The sequence below is a fragment of the Perna viridis genome, chromosome 1 (genome assembly GCF_037379345.1).
Source record: "Perna viridis isolate PV_CMFRI_1.1 ecotype Kerala chromosome 1, ASM3737934v1, whole genome shotgun sequence".
NCBI lineage: Eukaryota > Metazoa > Mollusca > Bivalvia > Mytilida > Mytilidae > Perna > Perna viridis.
This window is the reverse complement of record NC_142445.1, coordinates 41,927,870-41,948,365: the sequence shown is the minus strand read 5'-3', so window position 1 is coordinate 41,948,365 and position 20,496 is coordinate 41,927,870. Positions and strand designations below refer to the sequence as shown.

At 32.8% G+C, this 20,496-nt stretch overlaps 1 protein-coding gene across 1 annotated transcript in view; it reads left to right on the top strand.

The window, feature by feature from the left end:
* LOC148628819 (uncharacterized) overlaps window positions 1–20,496 on the top strand; it is a 46,425-nt gene that overhangs the window by 13,126 nt on the left and 12,803 nt on the right. Inside the window, exons 9-22 of the mRNA XM_088595126.1 lie at window positions 1,901–2,205; window positions 2,959–3,020; window positions 5,283–5,557; window positions 6,478–6,773; window positions 7,337–7,398; window positions 8,724–8,995; window positions 9,942–10,135; window positions 11,069–11,133; window positions 11,891–12,159; window positions 13,068–13,217; window positions 14,612–14,770; window positions 15,690–15,890; window positions 16,728–16,940; window positions 18,471–18,643. Of these exons, the coding sequence (XP_088451252.1) occupies window positions 1,901–2,205; window positions 2,959–3,020; window positions 5,283–5,557; window positions 6,478–6,773; window positions 7,337–7,398; window positions 8,724–8,995; window positions 9,942–10,135; window positions 11,069–11,133; window positions 11,891–12,159; window positions 13,068–13,217; window positions 14,612–14,770; window positions 15,690–15,890; window positions 16,728–16,940; window positions 18,471–18,643 (2,696 nt within the window). The remainder of the gene's footprint in view (window positions 1–1,900; window positions 2,206–2,958; window positions 3,021–5,282; window positions 5,558–6,477; window positions 6,774–7,336; window positions 7,399–8,723; window positions 8,996–9,941; window positions 10,136–11,068; window positions 11,134–11,890; window positions 12,160–13,067; window positions 13,218–14,611; window positions 14,771–15,689; window positions 15,891–16,727; window positions 16,941–18,470; window positions 18,644–20,496) is intronic.

Here is a 20,496-nt window from a genome sequence, read left to right as displayed (position 1 = left end):
AATAGAAGGTGATCTGAGGCCAGAGACTTATAAGATTTGGTATTACTTTATTTCAGTATACATGTACTATAAACATTTAAACATTTTTGTTGACCATTCAAAACTACCTTCAGGTTCCACAAAAATCTTTTATATGTGACCTTGAATTCTTTTTGGATTGCTTTGAATCCTCTTCAATAACGACTGACTTACAAGATCATGCCTGACTATATCATGTGGGAGAAAAAATTGTAAAAATTCAATTTTCTAGTATATTTCACAGAAAGTATGTAATATTGACCAAAACGACCCACAAATCTTACATTTTTTATGTGGGAGATTCTAAATTTATCTTTGATTTTGTGGGAGGGTTAATTGGTATGAAATTTATAATACAATGAAACATGTCTAAATTGAGCTCTAAATTATCGAAAAAACCTGTCTAAACCAGACACTTTTTGAAGTCCCTTAATATCAGGTTTAAGGTATTTTAATCCAGGAAAAACAAAAACCAGTTCAAACCAGACACTTTTCATCAGTTTAAATGTATTTGTACTTAAGTACAAAGTAACTTAAGTAAACAATAAACCAAAAACCTGTCTAACTAAACAAATTTCAAAAGGTGTCCAGATTACACAGATTTAGTAGCTGTTTTTCATATTTACGGAATGGAAGCCATGTTAGCATGTTTTTCAAAGGGATGTAACCCACCAACACTCGACAACCTGGTTGGCTGTCTCATTGGGGAAAGGAAGAACAGTAAAAAATTTTCTGAAAAAACTAAACTTTTTTTCACTTCAGTAAGTAGCTAAATGGTTTAAAATCAATTATTCAAAAGTAACCAAGTACTTACCACAGCTATTTGAAGTCAAATATTCAAATTAAGTTCTACTTCTGTTCATTGCTCCAATAGAGCAGTAAACTAGTCTGTCTGTTTGGAAAGTTACTTTAAAAAAACAAAGTCCAAGTCAGGAATATAAAAAAGGTCTATTGTGTTTTGTTCATCAAAGGGATGTATATTGTTATATTTTATTACAAAGTCAGCATGTACTGTACATCTAATGTACAGTGGGAAAGGTTAAGTACAGAGTGACTTTTGCCTTTACCTTGAATTATAATAAGATGTAAGGTAAGATATGGTTTCCATCTAGCTGTCTGTCTGCCTGTCAACAATCATATTGAGAGCAATCTCTAAAATTAAAATAAGTGGTGAACTAAACATTATTGATTATCATGTAAAGATGAGCATATTTTGACAAAAATTTTATTAATATTTTTCAAGGAATCATATCTTAGACTGTCAACTAGGTTAATGACTTAGATATGTTATTGGATTTAAGCCCCTTTTAACCTTGTCAGTTCTAAAAAATAGGGTTTTTGTAGCAGATTTAGTTTAATGGAGTTGAAACATTTGTCAGTGAATTTTATCTGTTTCTTTAAGATTCTACCTTTATATATTATTGTGATCAAGGTAGCAAATAACTTACATACTAATGAAAAAAAAAAAAAAATGTTTGACTAAAATATCTGCCCTACATCTTCATATAATTTTATTTCAGAAGTTACATGTAATGTGTCTTTGAAGTTATCAACTTTTTTTTTAATGATTTACTTGTTGAATTTTGATACTAAAATTAAATTATAAGAAATGACTGTTATATTTTTTAGTCTATTTGAAATAACCTCAATCACAAGGTGCACACTTAGCAGGTTATTTAATATACACAATGTGATTGTGGTTATTTCTTAATAGACTGAAAAATATAACAGTCAGTCATTCCTGAAATGTTTAGAAAACTGTGAAGTATTTAAGTAATATAATGTACCACTTAAGAATTCCATTATATGATAGGAAGGTTATTCTTCATTCAGATTGATAATTTTACATTATATTAAGCCTTAATGGTTTTTTGAACTTAAGGTTTCAGATCTGGATGTCAGTATTTTCCACGCATACCCGGGTTAGATCCACAAAACCCTGGTTCCACAAGTACTTCAGAACCAGAGCCCACTTCTGAACCCACCAGAGCAACTCCTGAGCCCACTAGAGGACCAATGCCCCAGCCAGCTTGTGGTGGTCAATGGAAGAACTGTGAGGGAACTGAATGTGATTACCATGTCATGTGGAATTTTGACAACACTACTGATGAAATTAATTTTACCATGTCAGCCAGGGTTTCTCAGTCTAAGTGGGTTGCCGTTGGATTTTCTCATGACCAGAAAATGGTAAAAATTCTGTTCTTTGTTTTATTTCTGAGCATTTATGTATTTTGCCATTAGTTCTTTAAAAAATCACTACTTCCTAGCTTTGCTTAATTTGTCATTTATTCAACTTTTTTAGTTTTTGCTTTAATTTTGATTAAATGTTTGTCATCTGATTTCCCATCTTATTATATGAAATTAGTTGAGAAAATAATGTTATTGCAAAAGCCTTATCTCTCATAGTAAGACTTCAGTCCTTGAGAAGGAAGTATAAAACATGTATGTTCTGTTGTGCAGATGTCGTACAGGTGATTTGTTTTGCAATAAAATTCTTAAGGTACAGCTGTATCAATCTAATTTTCCATGAATTTCATTGGCTGAAGAATGTAATACTATTAATACATCACTGAAATATTTCATTTCTCTTTTTACCCGTTACCTATTTTCTTGTTTGAAACATATAATCTAGAAATATGAGTTTACTATATGGTGGGTGTAAAATTTTGCAATTTTTTGGCAAAAAAGTATACAAAAAAAAATTTTGGATGTTTCTCATTATGGTCTTTTTTGCCTCAAATATCTTCAATTCATCTAGAAAAACTTTTCTTTAGTGCTGCATAAAATACTAAAGCCAAGAGTACATATTACACGGAATTTATTTTGCCGTTTTTTCAGAATGAATGCTTAAATACCCCAAAATTAGCACCCCTAGAAAATTACCTGCCATCCGGTACATACAATTCAGCCTTTTACCTCCTCTGGTCCTTTTATTTACAGCCTTATAGTGATATGTACATTGGATGGATTGGAGTTAATGGTGAAGCTATAGTGTCAGACAGGTAAATACATAGCAGCTATCTTAAGTAATTTTAATTTCTAAATTGAATATAATGAAAAAAAAATATTATCTAAACTTCAGGTGATTAGTTTTCTATAGTACAACTCTCTTGGTGTCAAATGGTATTTTATTGAAGTTTTGTTCTGGGAGAAGTCAACTGTTATATATTATGTTATAACATATGAAAATCTGTATCAAATACCATATCCACCTGAGACTCATATATCATCCCAAGAAATGCCGACCTGAGGGATGATATAGGTCTATGGTTGATACTGTATGTTATACAGGTTTTGACAAGTCATGTTCATTACATCATATATTCTAACTGTTATCTAAGTGTGTTCTGTGTAAGGGGTGATATAGGGTATGGGATAAGGTCTAGGGGTGTAATATAGGGTATGGGATATCGGTCTAGGGGTGTGATATAGGGTATGGGATATAGGTCTAGGAGTGTGATACAGGGTATGGGATATAGGTCTAGGGGTGTGATACAGGGTATGGGATATTGGTCTAGGGGTGTGATACAGGGTATGGGATATTGGTCTAGGGGTGTGATATAGGGTATGGGATATCGGCCTAGGGGTGTGATACAGGGTATGGGATATAGGTCTAGGGGTGTGATACAGGGTATGGGATATAGGTCTAGGGATGTGATATAGGGTATGGGATATAGGTCTAGGGGTGTGATACAGGGTATGGGATATAGGTATAGGGGTGTGATTTAAGTATGCAATATAGGTCTAGGGGTGTGATATAGGATATGCAATAAAGAATAAATGATACAGAATTTAAACAATTACTTATTATGCATATAAAAAAAAACATATTTTGATACATATTGAATATCACATGCCAAAATCTGCATCATATGCCTTATCAACATGAGACTCCTATATCAACCCAAGGGACACTGGCCCGTGGGGACTAATAGGTCTATGGTTGAAACTGTATGTTAGACAGATTTTGATATGTTATGTTCATTATGTCATATATTCTACTATTATACAAGTGTGTTCTGTGTAGGGGTGATATAGGGTATACAATATAGGTCTATGGGTGTGATATAGGGTTTAGGATATAGGTCTATGGGTGTGATATAGGGTATACAATATAGGTCTATGGGTGTGATATAGGGTTTAGGATATAGGTCTATGGGTGTGATATAGGGTATACAATATAGGTCTATGGGTGTGATATAGGGTTTAGGATATAGGTTTAGGGGTGTGATATAGGGTATACAATATAGGTCTATGGGTGTAATATAGGGTTTAGAATATAGGTCTATGGGTGTGATATAGGGTTTAGGATATAGGTCTATGGGTGTGATATAGGGTTTAGAATATAGGTCTATGGGTGTGATATAGGGTTTAGGATATAGGTCTAGGGGTCTTATATAGTGTATGGGATATAGGTCTAGCAGTTTGGTATAGGGTATGGGATATAGGTCTAGCAGTTTGGTATAGTGTATGGGATATAGGTCTAGCAGTTTGGTATAGGGTATGGGATATAGGTCTAGCAGTTTGGTATAGTGTATGGGATATAGGTCTAGGGTTGTTATATAGGGTATGTTATATTGGATAAATGATACAGGATTTAAACAATTACCGGTACTTGTAATGCATGTACAAAAAGGTGTAATTGAATCCAAATATATGATATAACAATATGAAAACCACACATTCTTGATATATATTTAATCAAATGCTAAGATAGCAAGATTTCTGAAGTGGGAAAAAAAAATATTGACAAAATTGTCAGTCAATTAAGTTATTAAGTATCAGTATTTGTAAAAATCAGACAGGAGGTGATTCATGCATGTCAAAAACTCACCAAATTCACAATTATTTCTTGTTCAGAAACCAATATAGATCACATAACCAGTCTTTGTTTTTCATTTGGGTGTTGCACTTTTGAGATAAAATTTATATAGATTGTACATGAAATTGGCACTTTGCAAGAGTTATCGTTCTTGATTTTGTTCGATTTGGTTGATTTTAGTGGGAGATAAATGTATGATTTTCTCAAAAGTGCAGATCTGAATATGGATAGGACAACTGTTTCATAAAAATATAGCATATGTAGTTTGAAAAAGCGTTATATTGTTGGGTTTTCCTTCATCATGAATCACTTTAATATGGACAATGTCTGAATTTTATATGGACTTGTACTTAATCTGTTTCAGTTGCAAACAAAGGAAAAAAACAATTAAGTTGTAGATAAAATGTTTTAACAAAAATTAATTATGCTATCTATAAAACAGATGGTCAACAGGGAGAACCGCTCCAACTGAAGATCTCAGCCAACAGAATGTTCAGAATGTACAGGGTGGATACCGTCACGGTATACTTACCATTAGCTTCACAAGGAAGAGAGATACTGGAGATTCAACATATGATTTCAAATTCACTGATACATTCTGTCCATATTTTCTATTTGCCTATGGAGGCAGTGTTCAACAAAGCACTTCAGGATACGTTATTAACTACCACTCCTACAGAACAGCTTCTCCACAAAGAATATGTGTTAAACCTTGTAGTAAGTTAGATAAATACTGTACCACTTGGTTGGGTAATGTACAGTTGTACACTTATATTGTGTTAAAGTGTCTGTACAACAGGCTTACAGTCCAAGAACCGATCTGCGCAACAATTTGACGGATCGATGACCGCTGACTGATTGATCTCTGACGGGTCAATAACTGATGACTGTTGACTGATCTGAGCGCAGTTTTGTCATGTCAAAATGACGAATGATTTGTTTAAAATAAAAGCAATGTGAAATAAAAGTATAAATTGATGTTTAAATCTATTGCATTATATAAATATATGTTAAATTGACAACAAAAAAAAACAACTAAAAGCATGAAATGCATTGACCGCTTTGTAATTACGTGTTGTGATCACCGGTTTAAATGGATCGGTTTGGTGGATTGATGGCTGATTGGAAACTGTTCGGTGATTGATGACCGATCGCAATTTTTGTTGCACTGATTGGTTCAGGTACTGTAAGTAGATACAAGTAAGGGTGAAGTAAATTTTATTTTTAAATGAAGGTGAATACACATACGTACACAAGTCAACACAATTTCTGTAGAATTTTTTAGTTGACAGCAAAGTTTACAACTGTTTGGCTAATATGAGCTTCTCATATGGTCCTCAAACTTATGGGAAGGAAAACCTGCTATTTCAGGCTGGAAAACCAAAGAAACCTCTAGGCAAAGGTAGGTACCTGGAAACCTGGACACATGTAGTACTCGAACCCACAGTGGTGTCAAACTGGTGATTACATATCCACTGCTTTAACAATTCAGCCACCCTGCCCCTATAAGAGTAGTACATAATGTATTTGTCAATACTGGTTTTCAGCTATCTTAACAGTCTGATTGTATAACCCAATCATTATGTGCTGTTCAGTAGAATGGTTGATTAATCATTATAATTGAAATTCCTTTTCAGGTCATATGCCTCCAACTTCTCAACCAGAACCAAGTTCACCGATACCAGAGCCTAGTTCACCAAGACCAGAGCCTAGCTCACCTGAACCAGAACCCAGTACACCCCCACCAGAACCAAGTACATCTGCCCCAACACCAACCTGTGGTGGAAGATGGAAGAGCTGTGAAAGGGATACATGTAATTACGAGGTTATGTGGGAGTTTGACAACAGTAAAGATGAAATAAAGTTTTCTATAATGGCTAAAGTTAGTCAGTCACAGTGGGTTGCCATTGGCTTCTCTGATGATCAAGCTATGGTAGGTTTTTATAATAGCTACAGACGGTCAGACACAGTGAGATGCCATAGGGTTGACAGTTAATCAATCCATGGTAGTTTTATAATTGCTAGAGTTGGTAAGACACTGTAAATTACCAATGGGTTCCCTGATGGTCAATTCATAGTAGGTTTCTATAATGGCTACAGACAGTCAGACACAGTGGGTTGTGATTAGGGTTTGTCATGATGAATCCATGGAAGGTTTCCAGGGGCGGATACAGGATCTCAGGTAAGGGTGGGGGGATAAATAGAATTAAAGAAAATCTTGTGGGTAAAATTTGTAAAAAATCAGTATTTTTTGCACAAAATTTTTTTTTTCTACAATTCTGGAGGGGGGTGTACGTATGGCTTGCCAGTCCTTGGATCCACGCCTGGTTTCTGTAATGTCTAAAGTTTGTCAGACACAGTGGGTTGCCATTGGCTTTTCTGATGATCATTATTTATATCAAAAGTTTGTGAGACATAATGAAGATATAACCATCTCTAAATTACATTATGTAGCAACAAGTTTTTTAGATTTGATTTTGTAGTTCTTTTTTTCAGCCAAGCAGTGACATGTATATTGGATGGATTGATCAGAATGGTAATGGTATGGTTTCTGACAGGTAATACACTAATTTTTTACTTTCAGTTGGAAAAAAAGTGGAATATAACACTCTTTAATAATGTGTTGAAATTGAGGAATATGTTGATTTGCATACAAGGCATCACAAAACTTAAAAAATAAATAAGTCTAAGAAAATTCTTAACTTTCATGGTAGCACCAGTCAAAGTCTTTGAATTTAATGACATCACAAACAGTTAAGAATTTTCTAAAGCAATTTTTCAACTTTTTTGGACAAGGTCTTACAAGTAATTCTTATGGTAACAATATATTCTCCCTTGTAACACATTATGCATGTAACTTTCTTGCTAGATTGCCTGTTTTTTATTCACAAATTCATAGGAAAGCGTACCCCCCCCCCCACCTCTGAAATAGGGTGAAAAAAAATTCTCCCAAAAATCCTTCCCAAAAAATTTTTATTACCCTACATTGCTTGGCCTTTATTTGTATGTATGCCCCTTTAACTTGAAATTCTGGATATGCTCCTGTTATTTATTTAGCTTTTTATATGGGTGTATAATTCTCTGCTTTTATTGGGAATATTATACATTTGTTTGAGATGTACATTATTGTCTTTTGCACAAAGGTAGTCTGAATTAAAGTTCCAATGTCAATTATGAAAGTTTTATTAGTTAAAATCATGTCATATATTTGAGGGAAATTGAACAAAATGTGGTGCCCAAGGGTAGTATTATGGTCGAGGAAAACTGATATTGCTCAAGTGTTGTCTGGGCCCTATAACAATTTTTTGTCCATATTGCAACCTGAGGGCTGTCCAGACTTTGTTATAGATGTATTGCCCTCTTTTCAATACACTGGATTTATACAATCAGCAGATCAACATTTAACCAATAGAATGTTAAAATTTCTTAATGATACGCAATAACAAAAAATGTATTATAAATTCAGTGTCCACTGTGAAAGTAAATTTTATTTGTCGCAGTGTACTAATTTTGCAGTGAACATAAGAACGTGAAAGATAGTATCCATGAAATTGATATTCAACACTATGAAACACTTATTTTTTTTTTAATCTGGAAAAACTGATACTCATCAAAGTGCTCATTTGACAAAATCTGCTAAAATTTGCAACTGCAAAATTAGTGTATTTACAGTACTGATAGGTAAACTTACTAAAATATACACTAGCCACTTTATTTGTAAAGGATTGTATTAAATTTTATATGAATTGTTTGTAGTATAAAATATTGCTATAGAGGACTTTGTTTGGTATATGGCCTTTAGAGACTTCTTGATAGTCCATACACAGACCAAGTCATATACTAATCCATATGAGAGTTCATCTGACACATTTATGTATTTAAGATGGGCAACTCAAAAGTGGACTCCTGAGATAGACACATCACAAGATGTCAGCAATGTTTTTGGTCAATATGCTGATGGAACATTGTCAATCACCTTTACAAGGAAGCGTAACACAGGAGATAACAAGGATTTTGTTTTTGGTGATATGAAGTGTCCATATTTCTTGTATGCCTATGGTGGGGCTGCGATGTACCAAGCGGACCGTGGTTATGTCATTAGTAAGCACACATATAGAAATATCTCATCACAGAGGATTTGTGTCAAAGCATGTGGTAAGGATTATATTGTTGTCAAGGTAGATCATACCTTATATTTTTGGTCTATAGACTCCTAGTTTTTACCAAAATGACCTTGAATGAACAAATTGTAAATTTAATATAAAAACATACTAGCAAATATGATCATTATCATAAGTCTTATTCTCATATACCATAAAAGTCACTGTTACATTAACTATTGTATTGTCTTTTTTGCTCAGTTTAATGCTTTCTCATATTCTATGCTGGTAATTAAAAAATGCATGTGACCTTTTTACCACTGGGCGATGAATAAATTTCTGTGAAAAATTTCTTGTCATTTTACATTTTCCAATTTATCTACAGATTTTATTGGAGAAACTAATTCTCCTTCAGGCTATTCTTGATTTAAACTATTTCTCCACTCTCTATGGTAAAGTTGAGTTTTTAAAATGCTCACTAAAGCTAGCTTGTTGAAAATCTTTATTATACCATTTTGAATGGAGCAGTAATTTAAACCATTCATTACTAAAGGTGAATCTATAACCATTTAATGTAAATGAGTTAAGTAGCTGTCTTTGTAAGAATCATGCAAAATCTTAAAAATGTGATACACCCCCCAAAAAAGGCTACATATTTTTATTTTTTGTAATTAAGTTGTTTTATGTGTCTTTACTATGAAATGTGTAATTATTCATTCAAGTCTGCCTGCTCTTAGGGGATAATCAACATTGAAAATCCAATATATATTTAAGTGTCATTTACAGAATTATCTCCCTTAATTTTGAAATCTACAGTGCATTGTATATAATTTTTATCTTTTAAGAACACAGGTTATATGAAAAACTGAGTGTTAAGTTCTGTTTACTATGGCAATTCAAACAAAATATCAAAAATAAAAATATCTAGGCTTTTTACCCATGAGTCACATTTTGCATTAGCTGGAGTGCTACTTAAAGGATATATCTTGTCTATTGATTAGAAGCCCAACCTACTGTCAGCCCTAATCCTGCGCCTCCTTGTGGGAACAAGTTTGAACAATGTGCTGGTGGAACGTGTTACAACAAAGTTGTGTGGAATTACGACCGTGTGACTGATGAAGTAACATTTACTGTCTCTGCGCGGGAGAGTACAAAGAACTGGGTAGCTGTTGGTTTCTCTAACAACACAGGAATGGTAAACAATTAAAAAAACTCACATCCATCTGCTTATGTTAATTTATAGAATGTTTGTCTAGACAATGGAAGGACTACCCTTTTTGTTTTACATTGGTTCTTGCTTTGAGTTAAGAGTTATGGGATTTTCAATCTAAAAAATGGACTTTTAAGACATTATTGGTGTTGTTGTTTGCCATTGTTTTCCATACACAATTTTTATTTCCATGGGATAATTTATTAAATGAATGACTTGGAATTCAATTACAAGTTGAGATTCTTAAACCACAGTCAGAAGATTTATATTGATATTTAAGGGTGGGTCAAAGTATTTGGCATTTAGAGTAATTTGATGTACTGAAGTATAAATTTCTTAATTTTTCAATTAATTTTACTTTTCGTTCATTTTAAAATTTTCTGTTTTGAAATTCCTTAGGGAATGTTTCTGAAGTAAATTGTCTCGTTCAACCTTCAAAAAATGTTTCTGCCATTGGCCTTCTAAAATTTCCTCCCCAGCTTAAAAGTCAATTATGCAGTTTTATGTAAATTGTCTTGAATATGTAAATAAAAAGGTTATTAATAGTATTAATTGGTACTGCGAATAATTAAAATATAATCATGAGTGCTGAATGTGTTCTTAGCACGAGTTATCATATTTTGGTTATTCATGATAACCAATTAATTATTCTAGTTTATTATGCAGATTTCTTCCATTATTCATTGCAATTTTCAATATAAATTTTTAAAAATTTTGTGAACAGTAGATTGATACTGGGTCGTGCTGTTTTGTGATGTTTTGGCTGGAAAAAGTCCAAGAGTGCAATTACAACATTTAATTAACAGTGTGAATTATCAATTTTTTTTTACACAGGGAACATTCGGTAAATCACTGCTATTTATCCAATAATAACAAATTATCAAACAAATTTTGTCATTTTTAATATTCCTTTAACAGATGGGTGCAGATATTTACATGGGATATTACCATGAAGCAAACAGTTCTTATTTCATCAGAGATAGGTAGGTTCATGGGACATTTTAATATATGGGATTATTTGCTGATAAAGTCAAGTTGACAGCTCTTAACAGAATGTTAACAGAATTTCTTAACAGAAATAGGTCACAGAATATTCATCAGAAGACTTTTATTTTATCAAATATGGGCTCTGATTCTTCACAGTGATTTTTTAAACTAATTTTTTTTCCCTTAAATAGTGTCAATCCTGATATTGTTTCCAGTGCTCACAAATCTGATGTTTACATAGACAATTTCAGAGTATAAAGTTGAAATAAATAACAATATATGGATGAAGCTTACAATTGGGTGAAAAGGGAGGTTTTACCAAGCATTTTTTCAGATAATTTCGAAATTTGTTTGTCAATTTTATTTCAAGTCTATACATTGTTATTGTCTTTATACTTTATATCTTTATACTGCAATTATAATTTTTTAACCAAGTTTAATCTTATTTGTGTTAATTATATTTTTTCCCCATTATTGGCCCCTGATAGTAATGCTATGATCAACAAGAATTTCGTGCAAGTGTAAGAAAGTAGGCGGAGCAAAAGTGATAAATACTGTCAGTGACCATACATCATCAATAAATATACTGTCAATGCATTTTGGTTGCTCTGATTGGATAATTGCAGTATGAATAAATGATCAATTGTTGATACATCAAGGTTCATTCAAAGGATCAATTTCAAACTCTTCATTTATCATTCAACTTGAACAACATTGTGTAAAGGTTTATGATTTATTCTTTTTTTTTTTGAGGTATGCAACTGGATTTATGATACCCCCAAAAGATGACAAACAGAACATTGAACCATTACATGGCTCTTTTGATGGAATGTGGTTGTCATTTACCTTCAAAAGGAAGCGTATTACATCAGATACCTCCGGTCAGGACTATCAGTTTAGAGATGGTAGCTGTCCTCATGTACTGCTAGCGTCAGGAGGGTCATATGATGGTGCCACTGATAAGCCACTTAATATGCATACAAGACGATTTGCTTCTACTTCAAAAATGTGTATTCATACATGTAAGTAAATGTTTTATAAAATCATACTTTGATCAGCTGAGTGTTACTTTGCAGGGAGTAATATGGTCAATTTCAGGAAATAGAGTTGGTCTTTATTTGATTGAAGACCATTTTCTGATGAAGTGTTTCATGAAGTTAACTTAACAGTTGACAAGGAGGTTTAAGTACCAGTCTATACAAAATTCAGGCACTGCTTATGTTAAGGTAATTCATGGTGTAAAAAACCCACCAAACAAACATTGCTTTTTTTGGTCTACATCTGCCATATGTTTAATTGACTATAGTCCTTTCTGTATTTAGATCTATATTTTTGAGAAAATCACACTTAAACCTCTCACTAAAATCAGCCAAATCAAGAATGATAACTCTTGCAAAATGTCAATTTCAGATACTACCTATATAAATTTTATCTCAAAAGCACAACACCCGAATGAAAAACTAATGTTATGTGGTTGGTAACTGATACTGAATAAGAAATAAAAGTAAATTCTGTGGGTTTTTGACATACATGAATCACCTCCTGTCTGATTCTTGACATACATGAATCACTTCCTGTCTGATTTTTGACATGCATGAATCACCTCCTGTCTGATTTTTATAAAACTGCTAATTCAATTTTTAATTAGACACAGATTTACTATTTGATAATAGAAAGATTAAATCTCCTTGTCAATCGTCCAGTTAGCTACTGATGGAAGTTCATCAGGTAATGGTAGTTTTAATAAAGGGAAGACCAACTCTATTTCCTAAACATCACTACATTTCATGCTGTAATAACTCAAATACAATTTCACTTGTTGAGTCGTTTTGCCATCTCATTTTGATTTATCCAAGAAACAAAAAAAAAAATAATAAGAAAATAAAAAAGGATTAATGTATAATGGGCTTTTATTTTATTTTATGTGTAGGTGATTCTATACAGACTCCCAAACCTGGAATGTGTCCAAAGGTACCAGATGGATACCTTGGTACCTGTGTGGAGGAATGCTCAGCAGACAATCACTGTACAGGGGACCAGAAATGTTGTTATAATGGTTGTGGTCATTCTTGTGTAAATGGTATGCTTTTTAGGACAATTGTTTTGTTAAAAGTTCATTCACTTTCTTAAAGAGACCATATGCAGGTGTAAGGTCTTGCAATTTTTAGGCATAAAGGTATACCAAAACTTTTGGTGGATGCTAATTGATGCATGAAGTACTGAAGCCCAAGTTAGATATTTGGTGGAATTTATTTTTGCATTTTTAGACAGACCACTTAAGTATGCAATAATTATGCCCCCCTGGAAAATTACCTGTGATACAGTATTTCATTCCTGCCTGTCTTTCCAAAACGAATGTGTTCATATCTTTTTAATCAGAAACAAAAATTCAGTCTCGTGATAATTGAAATACTGCTTTAATTAGGGAGCCAATATCAGATCTGTGGCATTTAATTTTTCTGTTTAACTACTTAATTTGCCTATTTTTCAGTCATTTATGATAAATGATTGTATTTTGATTACACTTTTTTACACATTTGTAAAAAATTGCAATCGTATATGTTATGATGTTGTAGTTCAATGCAGTGTTTTTATTTTTTCTTTTCTGTGTGATAACTTTAGTAGTGAACCAAATGTCATTTAATTTTCATATTTTGTTTTTTGCTGCTTGAGGAAGCTTGCTATTTAAAATGGTTCACTCACCCCTACTGCTCTGCTGAAAAGGGTCTAAAAGGGGTAGAATAAGTGTTTATTTTAGGGGCTAGGCTAAAAAAGATTTATTTTTTAGAATACCTGTGTGTCCATTGATTTTGAATATGGAATATGGAAAGTTTTGTATTTCTAAGTATTATGAAAAATTGTAATTATGGTATTTCCCTTGAATTTTCTATGATATGATATCATATTTGCCCTTGTACTTGCAGTGGGAGAAAGAAAAAGTCAGTAGTAGAAACATATTCATAAAGAATAATATATATTTAAACTTAAGAGGCAAAAAATGAAAGTATCTGTTTGTAGATTGTTCTGTTAAAGCAGCCTCTACAACTTTAAGAAGCTCTTGAAATCAGTGATATGTTTGTATCATATTCAATTTTCCCATAGCCTATCAAGCTTTCATTTGAAACAATATGAAATCAATCCAAATTACTTTTATGCTTACATGAGATTGTGTAAAATGATTATGCCCCTTAGCCTAGGTCTACCTCCTTAAATTTTAACATTTCTTCACTCTGACTGATAGCCAGAAATGTTACTTTGAACCAGTATAACAAGGTCATATATTCTCACTTGTATGGATTCATATTCCTTGAAATATACAGGTAATGATCAAGTAGTTTGATTTTCAGCCTGGTTTTCCATCTGTAATTTTATTGTTTTACTTTTTTTAAGTTCTTTAGTTACCATATAACTAAAATATTAATTCCATGTACTGGTAGTTGACATTTTCAGCTTATTTGGTATTTTTAACTATAGCTGTAATCCAGAATGATAGAGCTAAGCGAGAAGCTGTTGGCAATTCAGAGCCACAGAGTGAGACAACTCCTGAACCTGAAGTGGAGAGTACTGCAGAGGGAGAAGGAGAACCTGGGACTTGTGGAAGTCGACCTGCTGGAAATTCTGATACTACTGGCAGTAAGTTGTAATATGTTTTATTTGTTTAAATTCTCTACCTGTGGATGCCCTGTTTTTTTTCTAGGAGGTTGGTTTTTTATCCAGTAAAAAATATAAATGAAAGGTCCTTTTCACAGTGAAATTTGGAAAAAAAATAAAAAAGTCCTTGTGCTTTGTGTGCAGTCTGTTTGCAGATATAACTGAATAGCTTGGTTACCATCACAGTTGGAGGTTTATGTGTTAGGGAAAATGATGATGTCAACAAGTGGGTGGTAAATTGGAATCAACTTGTCCATCTGCCATGTTGTCCATCCAAATTTCCGAACTATTATATATGCTTCTAATCAATGGATTGATATTTAATTTGGTGTGTGGCTTTATATAGCTATATAGGGTATTTGTTGTAAGCGAGTGTGGGTGCTACTCAATATCAACTTCCTATCTTGTGGTCTTTGCCATTTTTCACTATATGTCTATATGTATATGGAATGATGGAGAAGATTTAATTATGATAAAAAATCTGGGCTCCCAATGGATGTTTTGATTTAAAATTTGGTGTGTGGGTCCATATGGTATCATCTTCTTAGTATGCCTAGCATGACAATGTGTGCAACTTCATATTTTTGCATGTAATGGAATTTTCTTTGGGGTTCTGATTGAGCAAAGTGATGTTGATGTAATGGTTGGTTTATATCTATGTTATATGTGTATTTTTTTAATATTTGGGATCCTAAGGTTGGTTTACCTAATTAGTATTTTAATTTCATTCACCTTAATATTAAAACATCTGGTGCCATCATGTTTTAAATTTAACAAAAAATTACATTTGGTTGAAAAATCTAATTTTGTAGTTTTATCAAACAACCTGCAAAACTTTCTTTTAAAGAACAAAGCTAATGTCAAAACAGACAAAAATTAATATAATTTTCGTCTCATCAAGATAACCCACATGCGATGGACTGTGTGGACATGGTTGTAGCGACAGCTCGTGGTGACACCAGTAGAATAGGTGATTATTATGCTCATGGCAGATCTACTCCACAGTATGATAGTTTCTATGGTGGAACTGAGAGTCTGACAGCTGCTTATGGGTACGAGGAAGGTGGATATACCACAGTAATCTTCCGTAAAAAAATGACAGGTATGTTCCTCGTACAGGCATGTTGTCAAATGTTATGAAAATTAATAAACTGGGAGCTATGGTGGCATTATATTTTTGTTTACAAGCATTACTATAACAAAAGAAAACCTTTTGTGACTCTGCTATTTGCCCCCTAAGTTAAATCAAAATTAAAATTTCCATTGGAACACCAATAAATGTGTAAGTGGTCTGTTTTGAACGATAGTAATAAATTTGTTAGATCTGTGTTGTATATATGACTTTGGTGAAACATGATTTCATTTCATGTATTTCACAGTTGGAAATGTGTTTTTAAACAGATGATAGGATGATGTAATTTGTTTTTTTGTCCCCTAACAGTGACTTTCATTAGAGGTTTGTTTTCCATCTCTGTGTCAGTCAGTCCAGCCATCCGTCAGTCAAGCAAATCAGTTTTCCACTTTTTTTTTGGTCATGCTCGAAGAAGCATGCTTGATATTTGATACATTGCTTTGCAATAACAATTGACAGATCAAGTTTGATTTTGTTCTGGTCTGTAAATTTTTTTGCTGAGTTGGCTCTTTGACTTAAAAAAAAATCACGCAAAAACTCAGTTTTCCTCACATTGTTGCATCAAATTTGCATAGTTATTAATTAAAATTTTGTTTTGATCCATTGGTTTTGTATGAGTTATGGTCCTTTGACTTAAAAAAAATAATGTAGATTCAGTTTTCTGCATTTTTCTTAACAAATTGTGCATGAAGTATGCATTCTGTTCTCTTCGACAGATTTTTCTTTTTGTAGGGGACTTTCAGAATGCTTGTAATATTCTAAGGCATTACATTTATTGCTCTTAATTTTTGATACATTTTCTTTCAGCTTCTGAAAGGTCAGACTTACCTATTCTGAATGAACATATGCATGTGATATGGGCCAGGGGACAGGATTCTGGCAATTATGTACACAACCCACCAACTGGCATTGATAATGTACCTTCATGGAAACTACGGTTTCCTGATTTCTACAGAGTAGATGAGTTTAAATACCATGGTCACAATAACCACAGAGGAGTTACAAGGATTAACTTCAGAGGTTCATTATACTTAAGTTTATAACCTCTTTGTATAGATCCTTTCATGTTACACAGCCAAATGTGCCACATATGATAATCATATGGTAATCATATGAAAATCATATGATATTTAACATGTGGTAGTCGTATGATTATCATATGATTGTCATGTGGTAATATTGGCTTAAAAACATATGAATATCATATGATAACCATGTGATTATCATATGGTGCTCGATTTATATGATAATCATATGATGCAAACCATATGATTCTCATGTGTGGCACATTTGCCTGTGTAACTGTGTGTCAGTCAATGAGCATATATGGTATATACTTCCAGGAGGTAGGGCTTGGTGTAGAACAAAGGAATTTTCCTTGCATAATTGAATATTGAGCATGCTAAGCAACCACTCTGCAGTTATCATGAAAGGGTCTATTACAAATTTGTAATCTAAAATTTTACTTAGTACATGTTTTTCATAAACAGATATAATGAAATCTAAAATATGTGGGATTATTGGCATTTTAATGGCCTTATACAGCTTGCCTAATAGTATGGGTTTTGCCCATGTTTGAAGACTGTGTGATGTCCTGCAGAAGTTTGATAGCTTTTGATGGATCATAGGCAATCATACCACATCTCCTATTTTTATAGTACATGTTCTCCAAGATTTATAGTTTTTGTCCCATGGCCTGTCATTGTTTGATAGTTTAATTTAGTTTGTAATAGGCCTTCTGATTGGTTAGTTCTTGTTGGAAAGGATAGGTTATTTTGTATGTACTAATTAGGTACTGTGACGTCATTAAAGTTGATTGGTCTGCAGTCCAAAGGGTCTAATAAATCATCAAACTTTAATTTGAACTGAAATCGATTAGAAATTAGATAACCAGTATTGGGATTGTTTTTGATATTTAACCAAATTATTCTTGTTATAAAAATTAGATAAGGAAAACAAAAAAACAGAAAAAAAATAATAAAACACTTGCGAAGTGAACTCTGACAAAAAAAAAAACTGGATAGACATTAGTTGCTCTTTTAGGACAAGATCCAATAAAAAATGATAGAAAAAGAACAGGTATGGTGAAATGTAACAAATACACCAGTTTATATACTAAATACAAAATACTTTCAGAGATCACCTAAAGGTCTTCAATAAGTATAAACACACCTTTAAGTAAACTCTGGAATGTCCAAACAACAAAGTAATTATTTCCATGGTAACTGAAAGATGACAACTCTTCTTCAAGTCAAGAGGCATGTCAAAATAATTACAGATTCAATTCATTATGTCTCTCCTTCTTTTTGTGGGGAGACATTATTTTTTTTTGTTCTGTCTGATCTATCTGTCCTTCACACTTTTGTAAGTGCGACTCTTTGGAAACTACTGCACCAAATTTCATATAACTTTATAGATATTGAGGCCCTGATGTGTAAGGGATTTTTAATCAACTAAATTTTGTGGGAGTTATACCCCATTGAAATTTGGCAGGGGTAGATGTACATTATTGAAGGCAAAAACAAACTTTAATTCTGTTATATTTTGTAGATTCAGCTCCAACTGGTTCTACTGGTTGTTCTAGTACCTTTGGTAGATGTAACGACCAGGAGTGTTATCAGGTGACATGGAGTTATGATAACAATATGATATCCTTTACAATAACAGCCGATTTGGAGGATGACCAGTGGGTTGGAATAGGCTTCAATGACAGAAAGAGAATGGTCTGTTATTATAGATTTTGAATTTTTAATGCATTTTACTACCAATTCAGAAATTATATTGATTTTTTTGCAAATAATATCACAGCATGACATTTACAGTTGTAAATACACTGTGTATTTAGAAATGTAGTAGGGTTGGGGCACTAGGCCAAACAAAAATCAACTGCTTACTACATGTATAACTACATTTATTGGTTCGAGCACTTTCTGTCAATTTCGGACATACAGGAAAGAAAAAACACTCTGTAATATAATAATGACAATAAGCTACATATATGGAAAGTGTACACCATAATAAATAATAACACATAAAAGTACTCACACCTTAAAGTGCATAGCAGAGTTCGCTTAGAACAACCGGGCACTGCATTTAAAAAGAAAATAGCTATCTGCGTCTTGTAAGTAGTGCATGTATCTACATTGCAAAATGAATATAGTATGGTTTGCTTACTTTACACTGATTCTCAAAAATACAGATAAACTACTAAATCAATTATGCACTGTTCCAGAATTCACATTATACGAATTGCTTATATAACTATGCAGTTCAAAATATAGAAAATATAAAACGCAATCATTCTGTTAAAATAACTTAGCAATTAAAAGTATTCCTTGTAAGTTTGTACAAAGGCTTTTTGTACGTCTGGAATAAACAGGTATCAAACAGTCATACCTACAGTACAACATACGAATCATACAAACCTTTATCAGAAATAGTGCTGCGGTAAAACAATGCATCATATTTATAAATGAATACAGTTTAGATATTTAGCACTTTACCTATGAAAAATGTACATTCGCACATATTTTAGTGAATCAGGATTTAGATATTTTAACTTTTAAACCGCAGTTGGTTTTCTTTAAAATAAATTGCGTTAGAAATCTTTTTACCAATTAGTGCTCGTCAGTTACTCACTACAATCGCACATCTGCTCAAAGCCACTCATTCCTATACTTACGATAAATCGTGAATTTTAGAGCTAGACTATTAGAATAATTAGTAAAGAGAATGAAAAACTAACCTGGGAATAAATGTTGAATGAGTATGCAAAATTCTACAATTCTCCCTGTAACATTAGCACATCTGATCAGCTCGACTATTGAATTCCCTCTGGCAAGATTCCCACCGAATAATTTCAATCTGAACTCAAACCAGTAAAATTCAATACCTATAACACCTGACCAATTTCACACCTGAGCGAACCTGAAATACCTGAACTACCTGAATCTACTCCCAGTACAAATATACCTTGAATATGACACTACAATACAAATATAATCTGTACTGAAATATGAAATAATTAACACAATGAAAATGCACAAGTAAACCTATTAATATACATACATACTAAAAATACCACCTTACCACAGAAAAGTAGAGGATGCTTATCCTAATGGTGCACCTGGTCTATGGTCCCAGTTTTTGGTGGAGTCAGGGTTGCTTGTTTACTTTTTGTTACTTTGTATGTATTATTCTAGTTACTTTATGTTCTTTGTTGTGTTTGTCTGTTTTCCATGTCTGGTCCTTGTTCCCGTATTACATTCTTTTTTTTCCACTAGAATCTTGGTTCCTTTGATTACTCTTTGATCTCTGAATGTGTTGTATTGAAATACTGTGTATTTCTGAATTGAATTAGTTGCTCATTTTATGAGTTTTTACCTGCAATACTGTTTTGAATGCATTACTGAGTTTTGAACTGAACCCTGTTAGGCTCTATGTAGTGCCTTGGAATAACTTAGCTGAACTAATAATGATTAAATATCTAATGAATGTACAATGAAGTCTGTGCTACCATGATTTTTAACTTAAATAAGATTTGTAAATGTCTACATCAATAAAGATTTTACCTTTT